The 21,178-nt window shown below is 38.1% G+C and overlaps 2 protein-coding genes across 2 annotated transcripts in view; both read left to right on the top strand.

Moving 5' to 3' along the window:
- Positions 1 to 6,922: 6,922 nt before the first annotated feature.
- On the top strand, positions 6,923 to 9,260 carry bmp10 (bone morphogenetic protein 10). The gene is made up of 2 exons (XM_016556528.1): positions 6,923 to 7,366; positions 8,179 to 9,260. Exons 1-2 carry the CDS (start codon positions 6,967 to 6,969, stop codon positions 9,258 to 9,260), a joined length of 1,482 nt encoding a protein of 493 aa, XP_016412014.1. The 5' UTR covers positions 6,923 to 6,966.
- A 5,041-nt stretch (positions 9,261 to 14,301) lies between these two features.
- LOC107743331 (NACHT, LRR and PYD domains-containing protein 12) overlaps positions 14,302 to 21,178 on the top strand; it is a 17,641-nt gene continuing 10,764 nt past the window's right edge. The window contains exons 1-6 of the mRNA XM_016556500.1: positions 14,302 to 14,590; positions 15,276 to 15,422; positions 15,749 to 15,895; positions 17,121 to 19,115; positions 19,949 to 20,122; positions 20,453 to 20,626. Coding sequence (XP_016411986.1) covers positions 14,367 to 14,590; positions 15,276 to 15,422; positions 15,749 to 15,895; positions 17,121 to 19,115; positions 19,949 to 20,122; positions 20,453 to 20,626 — 2,861 coding nt within the window. The 5' untranslated portion in view covers positions 14,302 to 14,366. The remainder of the gene's footprint in view (positions 14,591 to 15,275; positions 15,423 to 15,748; positions 15,896 to 17,120; positions 19,116 to 19,948; positions 20,123 to 20,452; positions 20,627 to 21,178) is intronic.

Genomic DNA, 21,178 nt, shown 5'->3' with positions numbered 1-21,178 from the left:
TTTGGAAGCAGCATTTTTGCATTTTCTTGTGTATTCATGTGTATGATTAAATATACTATAGGCTTCTACAGGTGATTTACTAGTTCAATTTCTTAGCCGTGACAGATTCTGTGCATGAGTGAATCGTAGGAGCCTGATTGAGCCTGAATCGCGAACCTTTTTCTAATCAGTTCGACCATTTCATTGAAAACCAGAGCCGTTGAGAAACAGAGTTGCGACACGCTTTGATCTCGCCGCCACGCGGTCACGTGGTTCATGGAGCTCTCAATAAAGAATGAGAATGTGACGTAACGCCGCGTTGAGTTCTGGGAAACTGCTTTGTTTATCCGCCATACTTGCAGGATAGCGCTGCCTTTCCGCTATTGAGTTTAGGGCAGTATTTGATTGTTTGTCGCGATTGTGAAAAATGTCACCAGTGTATGTCATTCATACTGCATCGATAATTGCAATAGTAACTCAGATCATCGTTCTGAGAGAAAACTGGACAATGCAATATGTTTTTTCGCTTTTTCTATGTGTAAAAACACCAAGGGAAGGAGGTCGCGGAGAAGACGCCGAATAGTAAATCTGTTAAGGTCACTGATTAAACCCACTGACTCTCACTCAATAAAAGAATCACATTGCTGTGTGTTTTTGAAAATTTTGATTTTGTTGGTTTAATAGTTAACACATTACCTTCTTTGTGAGCACGACTCTCACTCCCACTAGGCTTGTGAACTAGCAGAACTTGAACAGGGGACTTTCTAAAATGCTTAAAGTGGCTTAATGTACCAAGACAGTGATAAAGACAAAATTGTAAAGCATATACTATGTGCAGATATGCATATAAGATCAAAATGTGAACGCAACGCCTTTATTTACACGTTAAGCATTTTCCTCTCATATAAAGAACGCGCTTAATGCACCGAGACAGTGATATTTAAAGACCACATTCTGTACACACATCTTACTAATAAAGCATAATATGTGTGGAAAAACAGATGAGCCCAAAATATGAACTTTAGAAATCGCTGTCTTAATCCAGAAGCGCTTTCTAGATTACAGTTTTCTAAAGAGAGGAAAACGCTTTACATTTAAACATGTCACGTTAATATTCTGGCTCATCTGCATGTCTTTTAGCATCACTGTCTTAGCACATTAAACCAGCATTTGAAAATGCTACAAAACTTTCCCCAAGCTCCTAGGGATTTGATTTTGCTTGTCATTTGTTGAAATAAATATAAAAAGTACAGTGAGTTCGTGACTGTTCGCTGAATGTGACCCACAATATGTGATTCTCCTCCGTGGCCATGGAAAAATGAATATTTATAATGACAACAATTATACTTTTTGTTGACTGTTTTTAGGTTAACCAACACTGTTGTGTTTTGTTCTTCTAAAAGTAAAATCTATCCTGTAAAATGTATTTTGCCATGGGTTTTTGAAATGCCTATGTGTTTTCTTTTCTGTTTGCTTGTCACATTTTCTTTATGTATTCTAGGACAAAGTGGTTTGGTGAGTTAAAAACTGTCATGTATGTTGGTATTTCTCATCATGTATTCTTTTTGATCTTTTTGAGGGGAGTATTTACAACTATTCATGTATGGAGTTGTTTATGTCCTGTATTTTGTTGGCTGAGTTGGCTGAGGACAGCCAATTTGTTCCAGGGGGGACTCTGTAACGGCCACTAGAGCATTTACGGTAGTTTTGTGGCAGATTGACATCTGCGCATGTGCATAGCGTGTGTCTGTACGAGTTGAAAAGGTGAAGAGATAACTTGCTCTACCGACATCTTTATTTTATTTGATTCCTTTCTGTTTGTGACCTGAGTTGGATGCTTGTGTACTTTTTTTTCCCTCACTCGTTCCCCCATGTATGTGGACGAGTGTGTCGGTGCTTGAGGTGTTTTATTAAACTCGGGAAAATACGCCATCCTCTCGTCTCCTGTGCATTATTAGCCCCACACAGTTTCCCATCTGGGCTGTTTAACATTTCAACTTGGTGTTACAATATCATGCAGTGCGATAAAATAGCTTCTCTTCCCTGCAAACGATACAATGAAGAATGAATGGTTGTTTAACTTAAAGGCAAAAACAAAACAAAAGATAAGCATTTATCCTTATAGAGAATGAGAAGTAACCATGGGAACGGATAGCGTATCCTGCTAATATGGCGGCGCCTTCCCGAAATGCAATGCGGAGTGAAAAGATCGTGACGTAACTCCTCATTCTCTATAGTTCCAAACAACTCCGCGCTGTCAACATGTTTGAATGGGTTTAAGTAGGATAGACAGCAGTTTCACTATAATTTCAGCAATTTCTAGTGATTATTAACACATCATGTGCATTTATTGTGTATTGATAACTACGCTGACTACCTTTTACAATCGCATTTTATTCTGGGGAGTGATGAAGAGACAGCATTAATATTTTTTGTAATATGCTTATAATTGATATTACAATTAGTGTAGTATTTAGGGTTAAAATAGAGAAAATGTTTTTTAAATTCCAGTGCAAAGAGGCAAATTAGAGACATTTGGTGGCCAGAAAATTAATGTAATGCCATGGTTTAACCACTAAATGCCCGTATGGCTGCTTAATAAATATAGCCTACATATATTTAGCTCAAGTCTAGTTGCTGTAAAGAGTTTTACCGGTCATAAGCAAACTGCGTACGCTCTTATGTGTCAGCTACTAACATATTGATACTAACACCCAAAAAACTTTAATTTTGATTTCATGGGGACTTTAAATTGTGTTCCGAAGACGAACAAAGCTTTTACGGGTTTGGAACGACATGGGGGTAAGTGATTAACGACAAAATTTTCATTTTGGGGTGGAGTAACCCTTTAAATATATGAAATAAAGAACGACATTTGAGAACTGCAGTGGAAGGTTAGATATTTTTTGGTGTTGTTGGCAATGAATTAATCACAAAAAACATCATATGGTTCCCAGTGTTTAATTTGAAGCTAATATCACAGGAAGAGTGACGATTTTCTCCAAATATCAGCACGATTGCAAATGTGATATTGATTTGAAGAACAGTTCAATAAACAATAATTTAATAAGTTACTTGCATGTTAGACTTACATGTATTTGCTGTATTTCGACAACGAAAATAGTTCCAAACAAAGCCTGCATTGCCTCTCTGAGCAGCACACGAAGGTGTTGCTTTACTGAATCAATTAGCCATTTGAACGAATTGGATGAATGAATGACTCAACGACTCGCTCATGCAGTGATTTGCCACCACCTACTGCCGATTTTAGGCTTATATTTAAAGTATATTTTACCTTTTTTCCCCCCAAATTATTTCAAATATCAGTATTCAACTTTTTTTTTAAAAACATCAAAACATTTATGCAAATGTAACTGCAGGTTAAATGCATGATTGTCAAAATCGACACGTTTCAGAAAGGCGGGGCATAGAGGAGAAACAATCATGTACAGTATGTGGAAAATAATGTGTTTTTTTAACCTTAAACCGCATAAACATTTCATTACACCAAATACACAAAATAATGTTCTTTTTAGTAACATGATATGACCCCTTTAAACAGCGTGTGTAAATGCATCTAAAAATGCCACTTCAGATGCAGATTCTGTACCACCTCTGCATTGCAAACACAAATTTTGTTGATACTGATTTAATCTGATTGGTAACAGCCCAATAATGTCTTAGTATTTGAATTTGAATAAATTTAAGAATTTGACACAAAAGATATACATACATTTAATTAGGTTAGAAAAAAATGGGCATTTTTAAGGCAAAAATGCCCATAAAAGGTAAAAAAATCAATTTAAGCTTAAAAGTTAATTTCTGTTACTCTTGCAAACTAGCCACCACACAGAATATGAAGAATTTTCAAGCTGTCCACGGATCCTAAACCTGCCAAGGTACCAGCACAATAACACACTCAGCAAAATATCATCTAATTAACGTTGTCTACAAAATTTCAGAAAATATAGAGATATAATTTTTCATCATTATTGCACACCCCCTAGTGTGTACATGCTTCAAAATTTCTCCTTTTGCATTTCATTTGCACTGGAGTCAGATTTGGATCAGATAGGATGAAACTGATCTTAGGTGAGTATTGGAAGTAGAAACTCTTCTTGACTGAAGCATTCCTCTCGTAATTACCTCTACACGGTTTTGCAAAGTGGGGATGTACCAGTGTATGAAGTCCGTCTATTGGGTACTTGACATCTTGAGCCTCTGGAGACGTTTTCCATTGGCCGCAGAGCTGTGACTGTCAGCCCCTCAGAGTGGGTGATAAGGGCTTCCCTCCACTTCTGAATGAGCGGTTTGTTTTTGCCCGTAAGCGCAAAGCTCTTCAGCAGGCACCCTGCTGCAGACCCTACAGATGATAAGATGCTCCAGAAGTCAGTGGAAATACAAACAAAATACTCACATGCATGGAATTCAGTAGGTTTTGTTTGTGTATGGGGAAAAAGACATCTGTCCACAGTTTGAACAACTTATTTATTTCCCATGAGGGAATGTTTGACTTTCAAGTACTCGTTTCATTGCAATTGATGCTTACAAACCTCTCTGAGATACACAGAGATTCACAGATAATAGCTTTGTAATGGCAAAAAGTGGCTGTTTTCAGTCTATCCTGCAACCTCTCACACCTCATTTCATTTCAATTTCCGTCACCGCAGATATTTATCCTCTCTCTTTTTCAAAGATACTGAGGCACTCTTCAGACGTTTGTCAAAAAGAAATGGTCAATGAACTTAAGTCCCAACACTCATAGGAAATCATAGGAAAAACAAATAAACACTAGGCCCAAAATCTGCCCTGGCTCACCCACCCAAACAAAGGAAGGGGCTTCTGCACGTATCAGAGCGATGTTTACAAAATCCTCATTAAGGAAAAGAAAGCAGATAACGGTACACACACACACACACACACACACACACACACACACACACACACACACACACACAGGGACACCATGAACGCTAAAAACGCAGAGCTTCCTAGTTTGTAGATAAGGGACAGAGAGAGAGAAAGTAGGGAGAGCAAGAGTGAAAGAGAGAGAGAGAGAGGAAAAAACATTTGAAAAGAGATGCCACAGAGGGACATCTCTTTCACGTAGTGAAACCACCCTCTAGTCCAAACTTTTCAGACATCAAAGAATAAATGCTCAGAGGTCAGGAATAGAGGCACTTTAATGCAGTGACCAGTCTGCGGCTACATATAAGAACCAAAACAGCATAGGACGGCTTTACTTTCCTACATTCTGCACTGGAGTGACCACTGACCTTCCATCCAGAAGAAAGGGTTGAGTTCTTTAAATTAAAGGCATTTGTCACTGGATCTATAGATCTATATTTCGCTACTGTGAAACTCTGCACCTATAGCTGATACACACCTCATTTGCCTTACATCATGGGTGTCAGCAGGAATTACTTTTGGATTACGTGTTCATCCAGCACATCTGTTTTATTGGCCTTTTTCCTGCTCTTCTGGGGGCCCTTCTGTGCACAGAGTAGCCCTATCGGCTCCCCCGAGAAGCTCCGCACTGCTCCAGGGCTGGATGACGGACATGGAGGGATTCTGGATCCTTCACTTCTGGAGCAGGACAGTGAGGTAGACATGCAGAGCTTGCTGGAGACCCTGAAGGGACAGTTTCTGCGCACTTTTAACCTGACACGTCCCGGCCCCCCTGTGCAGCCAGGGGCCACTCGAGTAGAGCCCCCTGAGTACATGCTGGAGCTCTACAACCGCTTCGCCAATGACCGAACAGCAATGCCTTCTGCAAACATTGTACGCAGCTTTAAAAATGAAGGTAATTGTATATTTACTTTTCCTATGAGGACAGTGTAACTGTGTTTGTATTGTGGAAATTGTTTTATTTATTTATTTTAATAAAATCTTATGGCAATAAAATTATTTATTTTCTATTGTGGATGTAGTACAAAGAAACAATAATGTTGACTAAGTATTTAAAGTAATTGAATAATCAAGTAAGGATGTTAGAAAATTCTAGAAAAGTGTTCTAAAATGCATTTTTTGGTTGTGCACTAGGCTATTTGCTTGTTGATTAAAATATAATACTTGTGCTTGCTAAATGATATGTAATTAATCAAGACAATAATACATTTACATTTAGTCATTTAGCAGACGCTTTTATCCGAAGTGACTTACAAAATGCTTACAAAACTCTCTGAGATGCACACAGATTTACAGATTACAGCATTGTAATGGCAAAAAGTGTCTCAGTCTATCCTCTCACACCTCATTTCATTTCAATTTCCATCACCACAGATATTTATCCTCTCTTGTTCAAAGATATGGAGGCACTCTTCAGACATTTGTCAAAAAGAAATGGTCAATAAACTTAAGTCCCAAAACTCATAGGAAATCATAGGAAAAACAAATAAACACTAGGCCCAAAATCTGCCCTGGCTCACCCACCCAAACAAAGGAAGGGGCTTCTGCACGTATCAGAGCAATGTTTACAAAATCCTCATTAAGGAAAAGAAAGAAGATAACGGTACGCGCGCACACACACACACATACACACTGGGACACTATGAACACTAGAAACGCAGAGCTTCCTAGTTTGTAGATAAGGGACAGAGAGAGAGAAAGTAGGGAGAGCAAGAGTGAAAGAGAGAGAGAGAGAGGAAAAAACATTTGAAAAGAGATGCCACAGAGGGACATCTCTTTCACGTAGTGAAACCACCCTCTAGTCCAAACTTTTCAGACATCAAAGAATAAATGCTCAGAGGTCAGGAATAGAGGCACTTTAATGCAGTGACCAGTCTGCGGCTACATATAAGAACCAAAACAGCATAGGACGGCTTTACTTTCCTACATTCTGCACTGGAGTGACCACTGACCTTCCATCCAGAAGAAAGGGTTGAGTTCTTTAAATTAAAGGCATTTGTCACTGGATCTATAGATCTATATTTCGCTACTGTGAAACTCTGCACCTATAGCTGATACACACCTCATTTGCCTTACATCATGGGTGTCAGCAGGAATTACTTTTGGATTACGTGTTCATCCAGCACATCTGTTTTATTGGCCTTTTTCCTGCTCTTCTGGGGGCCCTTCTGTGCACAGAGTAGCCCTATCGGCTCCCCCGAGAAGCTCCGCACTGCTCCAGGGCTGGATGACGGACATGGAGGGATTCTGGATCCTTCACTTCTGGAGCAGGACAGTGAGGTAGACATGCAGAGCTTGCTGGAGACCCTGAAGGGACAGTTTCTGCGCACTTTTAACCTGACACGTCCCGGCCCCCCTGTGCAGCCAGGGGCCACTCGAGTAGAGCCCCCTGAGTACATGCTGGAGCTCTACAACCGCTTCGCCAATGACCGAACAGCAATGCCTTCTGCAAACATTGTACGCAGCTTTAAAAATGAAGGTAATTGTATATTTACTTTTCCTATGAGGACAGTGTAACTGTGTTTGTATTGTGGAAATTGTTTTATTTATTTATTTTAATAAAATCTTATGGCAATAAAATTATTTATTTTCTATTGTGGATGTAGTACAAAGAAACAATAATGTTGACTAAGTATTTAAAGTAATTGAATAATCAAGTAAGGATGTTAGAAAATTCTAGAAAAGTGTTCTAAAATGCATTTTTTGGTTGTGCACTAGGCTATTTGCTTGTTGATTAAAATATAATACTTGTGCTTGCTAAATGATATGTAATTAATCAAGACAATAATACATTTACATTTAGTCATTTAGCAGACGCTTTTATCCGAAGTGACTTACAAATGGGGACAATAAAAGCAATCAAAACCAACAAACGAGCACTAATATGTGCTGTGATAAGTCTCAAAAATTTGATCTCAAATAATAGTTGGCTTTTTTTTCAGTTGTGTGTCGTTATACATAATAGCACTTTGATGCAAATTTAATATCTCTGCAGAACTATATGAATAATTAAGAGATTTTAAAATGCATTTTTGTTGTGTTGTGAAAGTTAAAAATCTTCATATTGTCTAGAAATGCATTCAAAAAGTGACAATTTGACCTTATTTTCACCTAGTTACTTTCATTTTATATACACACACACACACACACAAACACATACATACATACATACACACATATAATATATTTTTTATATTTTATTGTAATATTATTAGACATATCTTTGAGTCATATTTATGGTAGATTTATAATGACAACATGAGAATTTGAATTCCTAATTTTTTTTTTCAGACTCCTCCCCATACAGTGTGGGACCTAGTGGGGTGAGACAACACCCACTTATCTTCAACGTGTCTATCCCACATCACGAGAGAGTCACCACAGCTGAGCTCCGACTGTATACTTTGGTCCAGACTGACCGCAACAAATACACTGGTGTTGACAGAAAAGTGACCATATATGAGGTCAAACAGATTGAAACGAACAGCAGTCAGGAAATAAGAGGGGACAATATTGATGGAGGAAATCAAACCAAGCAAGAGGGAGAAACAGAACTAGTGGAGTTGGCATCTCGACAGGTTTACGGTACAGATAACGGGTGGGAATCCTTTGACATGACCGCTGCGGTGCATCTTTGGAGGAAATCAGACTATGGCACCACCCACAGGCTGGAGGTCCACATAGCCAGTTTGAACTCTCAGAGTTTGACGTCAACCGAAGGTAAGGAGGAAGGCACCGCCAGAGGAGGGGACATGGACATTGACACCAGCCCTGAGGACAAGCACAAACCCTTAATGATCGTCTTCTCTGATGACCAGAGCAGAGACCACCGCGGAGACCAACGAGAGCTCAATGAGCTGATCCAGCATGAGACCACTGGGCCTGGTGTTCAAGACAACATTGACCTAGAACTGACTGGTCTCTGGGACGACCTGGAAGTTATGGGACAAAAAGATGGGAATGAGGAAGAGGAGCAGAGCGAGGAGGCTCTCCTACAGATGCGCTCCAACCTCATCTATGACACAGCGTCTAGAATCCGACGCAATGCCAAAGGCAACCAGTGTAAAAAGACCTCCCTCTATGTGGACTTCAAAGACATCGGCTGGGACAGTTGGATCCTAGCACCCTCCGGTTATGAAGCCTTCGAGTGTACGGGGACGTGCATGTACCCTTTGACCAAACACGTTACACCTACTAAACATGCCATTGTGCAAACTTTGGTCAGTCTGAAAAGTCCACAAAGAGTGTCCAGGGCTTGTTGCGTTCCCACTGAACTAGATCCCATCTCCCTGCTCTACCTAGATGATGCAGAAGTGGTGACATATCAGTATAAATATGAAGGTATGGTGGTAGCGAAGTGTGGATGCAGATAGTATTTAATGGACATGGAGAAGTGGGGTGAATCTGGGCCACAAGCTTAGAGTTTGGATTGGAAAGAGACTAAAAGGCAGTCATTGTCTACGACTAACATTCCAAGTTTCTTCCAAATGGCAGTGGATGAGCTCTTACTCCCAACCTTAACAGCGTTAGCAGGAGTCATGAAATCAGTTGTGGAATCAGCCAATTCTGGAGCCACGTGACGAGGGGCCACAATGCAACATTTAGTGGGAACAGTGACCATTTCATCCCTGCTGAACAAGGATTGGGTGGAACATAAGACAATAATTGAACCACTGACACGCCTCAAGATCAGCCGGGATATCTTATCAGTAAAGACTGAAGTTTAAGTCAGAGATTATATCAACTCCAACTCGTTACATACTTGGCCATATCGTTTGCGTCAGCAGAGTCCTCGCTAAGTGGGTGTTTTGTAAAGATGGCAGTGAACTCAAGCACCACAGGGTCAGTCCAGTGACATTACCAGAGACAAGAAGCCTGTGAAACGGCCTGTTTCCAGTTTCCACAAAGCTCAGTATCGTATCTGTCGTGACACTGCCAAGTCAATATGCAGCTTCCTGACTAACAGAATGCATTTGATATGAACTGTCCAAGTTGAAGTGAAGTGTTTATCAGAAAAGTCTTATAAACGAGGGGTAAAACAGACCAGAACGGACCAGTCTGGACTTTCGAATGTGTCTGAGAACAACTCCTTCTCTAGATATCCGCAGTCTTACGACAATGGGTCTCATTCATTAATCAGTCATACACAAATTTGTGTGTGAAATCTGCATACAGTTTTTTTAAAGGACAAATCATTATTCAGCATTACATTTTGTGCTTAAATTCATTCTGAAATAATGAAAACATTGGGAACAGCTAAAACAACACACCAGCAAAAATCACTGGGTGAAAGATGAAATTTTATGAATAGATTTCATCATATAGAGTAAAAAGTAAGAAAAGTACATTATAGCTTGAGTTTCAAGGTTTTTCTATAGAAAAACAGCACATCTGTACTTATGTACTACTGGGTAATGAAAGGTTTGTAATCTGGGTCTGTATAAAAGGTGTCTATTGTATTTGAACTGGTTTTGAGGATGCAAACTTAGTCGTACGTTTGCTGCTGAGTGTGAAGAAAGGCTGTAATGGAAAGGTTGTGCAGAAAGCAGTTGATGGCTTGGCCATGTTTTATGCAAATAAGTATTCAAATTAGATAGAGGACAAGAAGAAATTCATGAAATGTATATGTACGTGTTATGCAAAAGCGTTTTGTGAGAAGTACTCCTATGGGTATAAATACAAAACAATCCATGCAATTACTAATGAATAAAACCCATTATTTCAGTGCAAAACCTAAGCAATAAACAGATGCGCATAAAAGAGAGACATCGGAAAAGGACAGTATGAACTTCTGAAATGTCTCAAAGCAATTAAGCTGTTTTGATATATAACATTTTCTTGGGCCACTTATATCTTTTCTTCAGTAACATTTCTTCCTACTGAAACCTTGTCTGCATTTCACCATGGAATTCATTCACAAATCAGCATGTCACTGCTGAGATGTGAGAATGGGACAGTTGACAAAGAATGCACGTTGTACATCTTAGTCCGTCCGCCCCGTTCCATTGGCGACAGACGGCATCAACAAGCGGGATACTGGGGGCTCTCACCCCCTCCTGCTCCACATGCCGTGCGAGCTGCGCTCCCACCCCGAAGCACGGCTGTGATAAGAAGGTGTCAGGACTGAAAAACATGTGTGTGAGGACCAAAGACAATTCCAAGCTGCACGGAGGGCGGGAGACAACTGATTCCTGGGAATGAGAAGCCAGTTGGCAGTTGTATATCTACTTTTTGACCCCAATCTACCCTAAAGCGAAGACACATCATTTACTCCTCATCGCTCTCCTCCTGTAGTCTTCCGTCATTCTTCTTCTCCTTTTGGACCCTTATCACCGTTAGGGCAGGAGGATGAATGGAAACTGTCTGGCAAGGTCATGCCACCCACAGATATCCTTCACAAGACTTTTCAACCTGATAATATCTTCCAGGATTATTCCCATGCCTGATGCATACTTTGCATTACTGACTTTGATATTAACTTTACTGTTGTTGAAGTACAAATTGTGTTCTGCTGCTTTGAATAATTATAAAGCTTATTTATTGATTAATTTATTTGTTTTTATTATTATTTAGGTGATTTTGTATAGTAATACTGTACATATGACTACATACACTATTCAGAGTATATGAGACTGTATGATGTTGTTGTGCAAAGAATATGGGTATACAAGTATATAAATTAATTTAAAAACAAATGATTAATTGTAGTAATTTATAATTTTCTCATGTAGTATGTGTTAAAATACTCAGTGATGTTGTATGCGCTTTAATCAACCGCTTTTCAAGCACTGACGTCTTGTTAGGATTTGTATATATCTTTAAATAGTTTGTTGATCCTCTTGTCCCTTGCACCCAGACACTCCATAACTCCTTAACAAGATATATTTAGCAATGATCAGTCCAGAGCTTGCTGTTTAGACATTGGGTGTGGGAGCGATTCATAAATTTAACTTCCCATTGAAGACCAGCAGCTTAAAGGCCCATAGTTTACAAGTGTCAAACAGATTCACATCCATGGGAAGCTGACTGGAAACTAACGACCACACAGGCTCATCTGCTCTGCAGCTTGAGACTGTGCAGATGTATTTGCTTCTTTTTTGGGGTTTGGGTGGAGGGCTTAGGAATTGTTTAGCTTTGTTCTCTATATATTTAAGATGTGAAGTTGGTAATTGTCAGTTGCCATTGTAAAACAATGTATTTTGCCATGTACAAACGCACAGTTCAAAATAAAATGATATTTTGAAGAAACTTTCTGTGATTAAACATCAAATTTTCATTTTTGGGTGAACTATCCCTTTAATGTCCAAGTGGAAACTTGGTGGTTATTGTCTCTCATTTATCTTGTCTCAAAAGCCATGGCAGGAAAGTTAAACCAATGACAGGAAAAAATGTAGACCCTCCAGTATGTGTATTGTGCTTGAATGATGACAGTTCAGGACCTCCTGACCAACGACACACAAGCCTTTGAGCTGTGTCCCATTAATGAGCTATTTACAAATTGCAGAAGTATTTGTGTCTGGATATTGTCATCTAATTCTGGGTATTCATTTATTTGTGTTGACAGAAGACGTTACAGTATTAGCATGTGCTGATGGTTACAGACATGCTATTGATATTAAAAACAGCAAATAAATAAATAATAAAAAATTAAATAAAAATGATACATTTATAAATATAAATCCATTAATACATTTTAATACATTTTATTGTTTCACAAGTTAAGTAATGTCATGATTCTTATTATATCTAGTCTGCACATTTATTTGTTATATAGAACACAAGATATTTTGAAGACCAAGCAAGTTTTGGTTACCATTTTATGGACGGAAAAAATAAATTGTTCCATAGAAGAAAGTTTTGGGATGGTTGAGGTGCAGGTTAAAGTAAATGATGACATAATGATCATTTTTGGGTGAATTATTTCTTTAATTGCTGCTAATATCATCATTGGTCAAATCAGCCAGAGTGGCAGCAAGCAAGTAACAAAGATTTAGAGCCACCTTGTGGTCACCAACCCACAATTTCAAAACAGTGAAATTATAAACACTCCTGTGAATTCTGTTGTAATTTACTCGCCCTCATTATTCCAAATCTGTGTGACTGTCAAGCTCCAAAAATACCATAACTGTATCATAAAACTAGTTAATACTACTTATGTGGATACACTATATGCACTATATTTTAAATAAATATGTCAGCAGCACTGATTTCAAGTGACACGTGACACAGTACACTACATCAGACCCCAGTTTGACCTCAGCATTTTGAGCTTCATCTGGGGCAATAAGTTGATACTCATTTGTGAGAAAAAAGATAGAAAGACTTACCTTACTTTAAAAAAAATAGATTGATTAGTTTACATTCACACAATTAATTGGCAGGATGTATTCTTAATGCTTGAAAAATATATTTGAAAATATGTTAAAACTCTATTTATGTGTTTGATTCTGTTTTAAACACACCTTGAAACATGATCTAGATGATTTCAACAGAGGAGATGATAATGTGTTTCTCACTTGTGCTGTTTTCTACTAAGACTTTATCAGGTAAAGTTTCAAACTGCCTCTGTAGCTGAATGAAATGTGACCATATCCACCTGCTGAATGTAATCAAAATTATACCTAAAAAATGAATGCTTAACGAATGTTATTGCCAAGTTTTATGAACATTGCTATGTTGCATATTCCTACAGATTACACAACAGAAATGTAATTTCATTCAAACTCTGAACCTAATAACATTATTAACTGGTGCAATTGACTTTTGCTGAGTATCTGAAGAGGTGGTAAATTTTCATTCGACGAACGTGACTCGATTCAGGTTCATTTGTCAATATTGAAAGAAAAAACTCACAAATGGCATGATTCTATAAGTCGTATCTTTCCTATTTATCAAATTTATATCTGCTGATTCAGGAGAAATGTGTAAAAAAATGCCAAGCTTAACTTGTAGTTGCTTTCTTTAAAGGAAATTGCTGTTTTTGGAGTTGGCAGTGCAATGGTACTTGACATGACATGTTGTAGCCTTTACAGGACGCTATACAGCCATTTTAGCGTGCTGTCAAACCAAACGTGTCAAGTTAAGGGTAAATATTAAAACAGACGATGCTACATAATGTATAAACAGAAAACTAATTTCATCTAAACAGATAAATAATCTCTGTATAAAGATATAAATATGTAACTCACACTTTTTTTGTCAGAACAGTACAGTTTAGAACCATGCAAGTTATTAACCGCTAGGAAAATGCGCACTTTTATTTTGAAATGTAAACTCTGTGAAGAAGTCTAGTGGAGTTTAACCAGAGTTCAACAACTGCGTCGGCAGAAGGGGAACCATAACAGCAAAAGTAGGTGGCGATATGCACACAGGATGTAACACGCCAAAAAACGGAAGAAGAAGAAGAACCAGAGTTCAACTGTGCTGTATTTTGCTATACATACTTTGTTTTCACGTAGTTGTAATATTAGTTGCTTATTATGGAGGCAGACGAATCCATTTCGTCAAACCTAAGTGTTGATTTGGGGAGTGAGGAGGGGAGCGCTGCCTTTAAAAAGGGGTTTTATGAGAAGAGAGAAGAAGTGGGTAATATTCATCATCCGTTTCAGAGAACGCCAGTTCAAAGTTGTGTGTCTGTGAAGAGTGAGAGGTCCATGGCTAAACCACCTAAATTCTGCGATAAAGCAGAACACTTTCAACCCAGGTTTGTCTTGCTGAGTATACACTCGTATAAGAGAATAAGTGATCATATGTGCAGATGATATCATGTATCCACTGTATCCAAATTTTCATAACAACATTTTAAAATGTATGTAAATCTGGAACAAGATAAAGTGTGTAATGATGTGTGTTATAATGATTGTCAACTTTTAGGTATACTCAAAGGTATCTTCCATTATATGCGGGGTATCATAGGGGTCTGTTGTCTTAAAAATGACCCTTGTCTAAAATGATTATAGACAAAAAATAGTCTAAAATGATAACGGTAAAATGATTTTATAGACAAAAATGTCTACAAATTTTTAGACAATCAGTTTTACTTACTAATTTTTGTCAGGAACACAATTATCATTAAAAAGCTTGTTTTGTTGTTTTTGTTTGCTTGCTGTCCATGCCTGATGAACATACACACTCTTTTGTGACACTCTTACTCTTGATTCTTCATGCGTTCCAATGTTGTTTTCAATATATGTGGATTATACAAATTATATTAGGGGTCTTTAATATCAAATGCTACTTGTTAGCTTTAAAACTATAAAATGGCTGCTCAGCTGTCCTGCAGTGTGTTATGCTAAAATACATGTAAAACTACTTTAAAATGCATTTTGTAATGTATCTGAAACCTCAAGTGTATGTCTATGTATTTAAATTAATTTCGGTATTTACAGTCTTCCAGAGAAAGTGGAAGACTGTGCTGTTCACCACCAGTTCCAGAGACCAGCATCTCCACTAACAAGTTATGTGTCTTTGAAGAGTGACAGATCCATGGCTGAACCTCCTAAATTCAGTGATAAAACAGGGCACCTGCATCCCAGGTGAGTTCATACATACCTGATAAATATACACACATTTATTATTCTTGATTCTTCATAGTTTCCATTATTGTTTTCATGTTTTTCATTCTTCATAGTTTCCATTATTGTTTTGCATCAATTCATGTAAATGATGCAAAATACGTTAGGGGTCTTTAATGTCAAATTTGAATAATTTTAAATATATAATATGGCTGCTTAGTTGAAACTGTCCCGCAGTGTGACATGCTAAACTGTCTAAAACAACTTTAAACAGCATTTGGTAATGTATATGAATCTGAAATCTCAGGTCGACACCTATGTATTTTAATTCATTTTGGTATTTTCAGTCTTTCAGAAAAAGCTGAGTACAGTGCTGTTTACCACCAGTCCCAGAGACCAGCATCGACACAATCAAGCTATGCATCTTTGAAGAGTGACAGATCCATGGCTGAACCTCCTAAATTCAGTGATAAAGCAGAACACTTTAAACACAGGTGTGCTTGCACATTCATTTACATGCTCATGTAATTCTCTTATGAAATGAATCATGTGACAAAATTTAAACAATAGCAAATATGGTTAGTTAGGTTAGATGCCATGTTGAATTTAATGTGGATGAAAACGGCAAGGGATAGAATTACAGTCTTTACATTGGCACACTGTATAAAGGTAAAGGTCCTAGATAACATCATTTTTGCCAACTCAACTTTCAGACCTGTTTATTTATCTTTTGTCTACTGATTTTTTATTTATTTTTTTCGGAAAGATGTTTGGTCAACTGAACAGTCTGTTAAACAACTGTACAATCGTTGAACTGTACTTCTATCCCTCACAGGCTTGTTTACATTCCTGTTAAAAATCCTGTGCAATTCATTTTTTAATCACTTTACATTTAATAGCTGAGTTATACTGAAGTCAAAGATGTCTCTGAGTGTTCAGTAATCTCTTAAAGTCTTAGAGTCCTGAGCAGAACTCAGCACTGAAACAAAGGCTGCATTAGAAATCACATAATCTCTTGAGTAAGTAATTACTTTGCGACTGCAAAAAGAGTATGTTTTATATAGTATGAATGTGAGTAGTATAAATGTAATCTGGACATACTACATTCGGCATGTTGTCATTATCAGGTGACTAGCAGTGTCAGTTGCGTAGCATCACTGCCATTCATAAATCCTATCCCGTGGTCTCATGGGATAGTAAAGTGTTCATCATATGCACACTTCAGAATCATGCCGGAAGTTGTTGGTCATCTGGGTACTTTTTGCCTACTCTTTTATGAGCACTGTGAATTCGGACATACTTCTTTTGCCACATACTGTTTTTTGTCTACTATATAGTAGGGAAGTATGCAATTTCAGATGCAGGCAAAAAGTCCAGCGTTTTTAGCAGTGAGTGGATTCTGACTAACTTAAACACCTCTGATTGGCCATTGCATTCAAGAAATCAACAGATATGTCTGTGATTGGCTACATTACTCACTGCTGGATTGGTTACATGTTTGTGATGATAGGAAATGGGGGCGGGTTTTTTGAGACTTTACTTTGAGTCTTTGGTACTCCCCAATGCCCAACAATGGTGTAAACTGATGAATTTGCTGATGGGTTGTCTTTAAGCATATCAAAACACCAGATTAACTTGTAAACAACATTAAAAACTTGATTTTCACCACAGAGGGTCTTTAATATTTTAATTGATTACAAATCTTGTTTGTTTCTGCAGTGGAAGAAAGAAACAGGTGGTTCAAGATCAGTCTGCGTGCCTGTCTGGAGATTCTGACTGTTTTCAGTGCAGACAAATATCTGAAATTTGTCCCCTTATACACCCACACACGAGAGGGTCCAGTCCTGCTGAAGAGCAGCTGAGCTCTTGCCAACCAGTAGATGCCATCCTACAGAGTATCAAAGAAAGCCACAAAACCAGCATGAAGAAGTATGAGAGTTTATGTGAAGGAATCAATACACAAGAGAACAAAAACCATCTTAACAAGATTTACACACAGCTTTATATAATAGAGGGAGAGAGGGAAGGGGTAAATGAAGAACATGAGGTTGTACAAATAGAGAAAACCAAGACTGAATGCTTACAAGGTACTCCAATCAACTGCAACAACATTTTCCAGCCTATATCCGATCCAAGTTATGAGAGAAAAGACAACCAAGAAAAAGTAAAGACTGTTCTTACCAAAGGAATTGCTGGAATTGGAAAAACAGTCTCTGTGCATAAGTTCATTCTGGATTGGGCTGAGGGCAAAGCTAATCAGGATGTTGATTTTCTCTTTGTTCTTCCATTTCGGGAACTCAACTTGGTTAAAGATGACCAGTACAGCCTTCACAGACTTCTGCTTGACTTCCATCCAGAACTTCTGGAGTTAGATACAAGGGTATATGATTTGTGTAAAGTCTTGTTCATCTTTGACGGTCTGGATGAAAGTAGAATTACATTGACATTTTCACACTGTGACAAAATTTCTGATGTGTCTACAACATCATCAGTGAGCATGTTGATGTCAAATCTCATCAAAGGAGAGTTGTTGTCCTCTGCTCTCATCTGGATCACATCCAGACCGGCAGCAGCCGGTCAGATCCCCTCACATTACATCAGCCGGGTAACAGAAGTACAGGGATTCACTGACCCTCAGAAGGAGGAATATTTTAGGAAGAAGATCAGCGATCAGCATCAAGCCACCAGAATCATCTCTCACATAAGAACAGCAAGAAGCCTCCACATAATGTGTCATATACCGGTTTTCTGCTGGATCACAGACACTGTGCTTCAGAACATCCTAAAACATGATAGCAGTGCAGAAATTCCCAAAACGCTAACTGAAATGTACATACATTTTCTGATTATTCAGGCCGTTATGAAGAGGCAGAAGTATGGTGAGAGAGATGAGAGATATGATCCAAAGTTGCTTCTGCTTTCAGAAAGAGATGTGATTTTGAAACTTGCTGAACTGGCTTTCAAAGCTCTGATGAATGGCGATGTCCTGTTCTATGATGAGGACCTGAAAAAATGTGGAATAGATGTCAACAAGGCCTCTGAGTATTCTGGGATTTGCACCGAGATCTTCAAGGAGGAATCAGTGATCTATTCGAGGAAGGTCTACTGCTTTGTTCATCTGAGCTTTCAAGAGTTTTTTGCAGCGCTTTTTGTGTTTTTCAACTATTTAAACAAGAACAGTGATATCCTGAGAATGTTCCAGATAAAGAAAGGAAGAAAAAAGATCAAACAGCAGTTTAATGAGGTTTCACTAGATGCGTTTCTGAAGGTTGTGGTTGATGAAGCACTGAAGAGTGACAATGGACATCTTGATCTTTTCCTTAGATTTCTTCATGGCATCTCACTGGAGTCAAATCAGAGACTTCTCCAAGGTCTGCTCACACATGTGGAGGACAACTCTGAAAGCATGAAGAAAGTGATAAAAAACCTCAGACAAAGTCAAAAGCAGAATGTCAGGCCAGAAAGGTGGATTAATCTCTCACACTGCTTGATTGAAATGAAGGATACTTCTATTCTTGAAGACATTCAGGCTTACCTGAAAGCTGAAGGAAAGTTTAAAAAATATCTATCTCCTGCCCACTGTTCAGCTTTAGCTAATATGCTTCTGATAGCAGAGGATGTGCTAGAAGAGCTAAACCTCAAGAAATATAATACAACATCCACGGAGGCTCAAAGGAGACTGGTACCAGCTATGAGGAACTGTCGAAAAGCAATGTGAGAACCAGTAAACCAACCAATAAACCAACAGTGATCTGAAGAACTTAAAGGGGTCATATGATGTTGCTAAAAAGAACATTATTTTGTGTATTTGATGTAATGAAATGTGTTTATGCGGTTTAAGGTTAAAAAAACACATAATTTTCCACATATTGTACATTATTGTTTCTCCTCTATGCCCCGACTTTTTGAAACGCGTCGATTTTTACAAAGCTCATCGGTCTGAAAAGCGAGGTGTGCTGTGATTGGCCAGCTATCCAGTGCGTTGTGATTGGCCGAATACCTCAAGCATGTGATGGAAATGTTACGCCCCTTACCATACATGATGGCATGTCCCGGCCGGAGCGACGAGACAAAAACATGAAAACCCATTATAAACAAGGCATTCGTTGCATCCAGTGGGGACATAATTACGGATTATAATGACGCATCGCGCCGCGTAAACATAAAACCACGTCTGCATTTGTGATCGGAGAAATGACAAACAACAAGCGCTACTCTACACTGCTCAAAACTCGCATTTGAAATCGTGATGTAGGTATGTGGGGGCGTGTTAGAACGAGCCGTTTTAGGTAGGCGTGGTTGACTCTTAACTTTTATAAAGAATATCTCTTTGGATTTGAGACTTTAGTCTTTGCAACTTTACAGATCTTCTTTATGCACCAAGAGCTTGTAACACTCCAAAGAGAAAGGAAAAATTTAAATCGCATCATATGACCCCTTTAAAACAAAAAGGCTTATGATCATGAATTTTTGATTTCCAAATAACTATATAGCCACATGTTGTTACATGTAAGTAATACTTCTTGCATTATCTTCTTTCATTTCAGATTGGAAGGCTGTAATCTCACTGAACAATCATGTGAAATTGTGGCATCGGCTCTACAGCATGCAAACTCCCCTGTTAGAGAGCTGGACATGAGTAACAATGACCTGCAGGACTCGGGTGTTAAGCTCATTTCTATTGGACTTAAGAGTTCACACTGTAAACTGGAGATACTGAGGTTAGTTGCAGGTTGTTATCGCTCAGATATTCAATGCTATCGTTTGTAAAGATTGTTAATGCAAAATGTGCTCGTAGAGATCATGTTGGGAATGAAACATAGTCTATTGATTGTCCAACGTAAATATTTAAGGTTTCATGCATGAGTAATGACATATCAAGTGCTTTTCCCCACCAAATCATTTGTTTTCACCTTGTGCATTGAAAAATGTTATGTGATGACGTTTCAGTAAAATGAAGCTGTGAGATGTAAAATATCTTATGAATAATTCAAAATGCTTCATTATAATAGTAATTACAGTAATATATTTGTAATATTTTTTCTGTGTAGATTAAAAGGCTGTAAACTCACCATGCAGTCCTGTGAAACTTTGGCTTCAGCTCTGCTATCAGAAAATTCATGCCTGAGAGAGCTGGACCTCAGTAACAATGACCTGCAGGATTCAGGACTGAAGCGGCTCGTTGCTGGCCTGAAAAGCCCACACTGTAAACTGGAGATATTGAGGTGAACTTCATATATTTTTATACATTAGATATTGGAAAAGAATAGCATTATCTATAAACATAGCAAAGAAAATAGTGTACAACACGGTGGCAGGATTCATTCATCCAGAAAGAAAGTGAATACTAAATAATAGTACCCAAACAGCAGTTAGTAGTAATGAATAGAAGATACAAATGATCATTGTCAAGTCAAGTCAAGTCACCTTTATTTATATAGCACTTTTAACAATACAGATTGTGTCAAAGCAATTGTACAGCATTAAATAGGAAAATAGTGTGTCAATAGTCAAGTCAAGTCAAGTCACCTTTATTTATATAGCGCTTTTAACAATACAGATTGTGTCAAAGCAACTGTACAGCATTAATTAGGAAAATAGTGTGTCAATAATGCAAAGTGACAATAGTAAACACTCATTTTTCAGTTAAAAGCAGTTCATCATTGAATTCAGTGATGTCATCATCCAGCTCAGTTCAGTTTAAATAGTATCTTAATGGTAAAGACATTTATAATGATACAAAAGGTTTCTATTTCAAATAAATGCTGTTCTTTTGA

Source organism: Sinocyclocheilus rhinocerous, unplaced genomic scaffold (assembly GCF_001515625.1).
Source record: "Sinocyclocheilus rhinocerous isolate Xijiao unplaced genomic scaffold, SAMN03320098_v1.1 scaffold2844, whole genome shotgun sequence".
Lineage (NCBI taxonomy): Eukaryota > Metazoa > Chordata > Actinopteri > Cypriniformes > Cyprinidae > Sinocyclocheilus > Sinocyclocheilus rhinocerous.
This window is presented reverse-complemented; position numbering and strand designations above follow the sequence as displayed.

Excerpts from the sequence above, each read along its gene's own strand:
- bmp10 (XM_016556528.1), top strand. The coding sequence starts at position 6,967 with ATGGGTGTCAGCAGGAATTACTTTTGGATTACGTGTTCATCCAGCACA. Across the intron at positions 7,367-8,178 it reads ACGCAGCTTTAAAAATGAAG|ACTCCTCCCCATACAGTGTG; the intron begins GTAATTGTATAT and ends TTTTTTTTTCAG.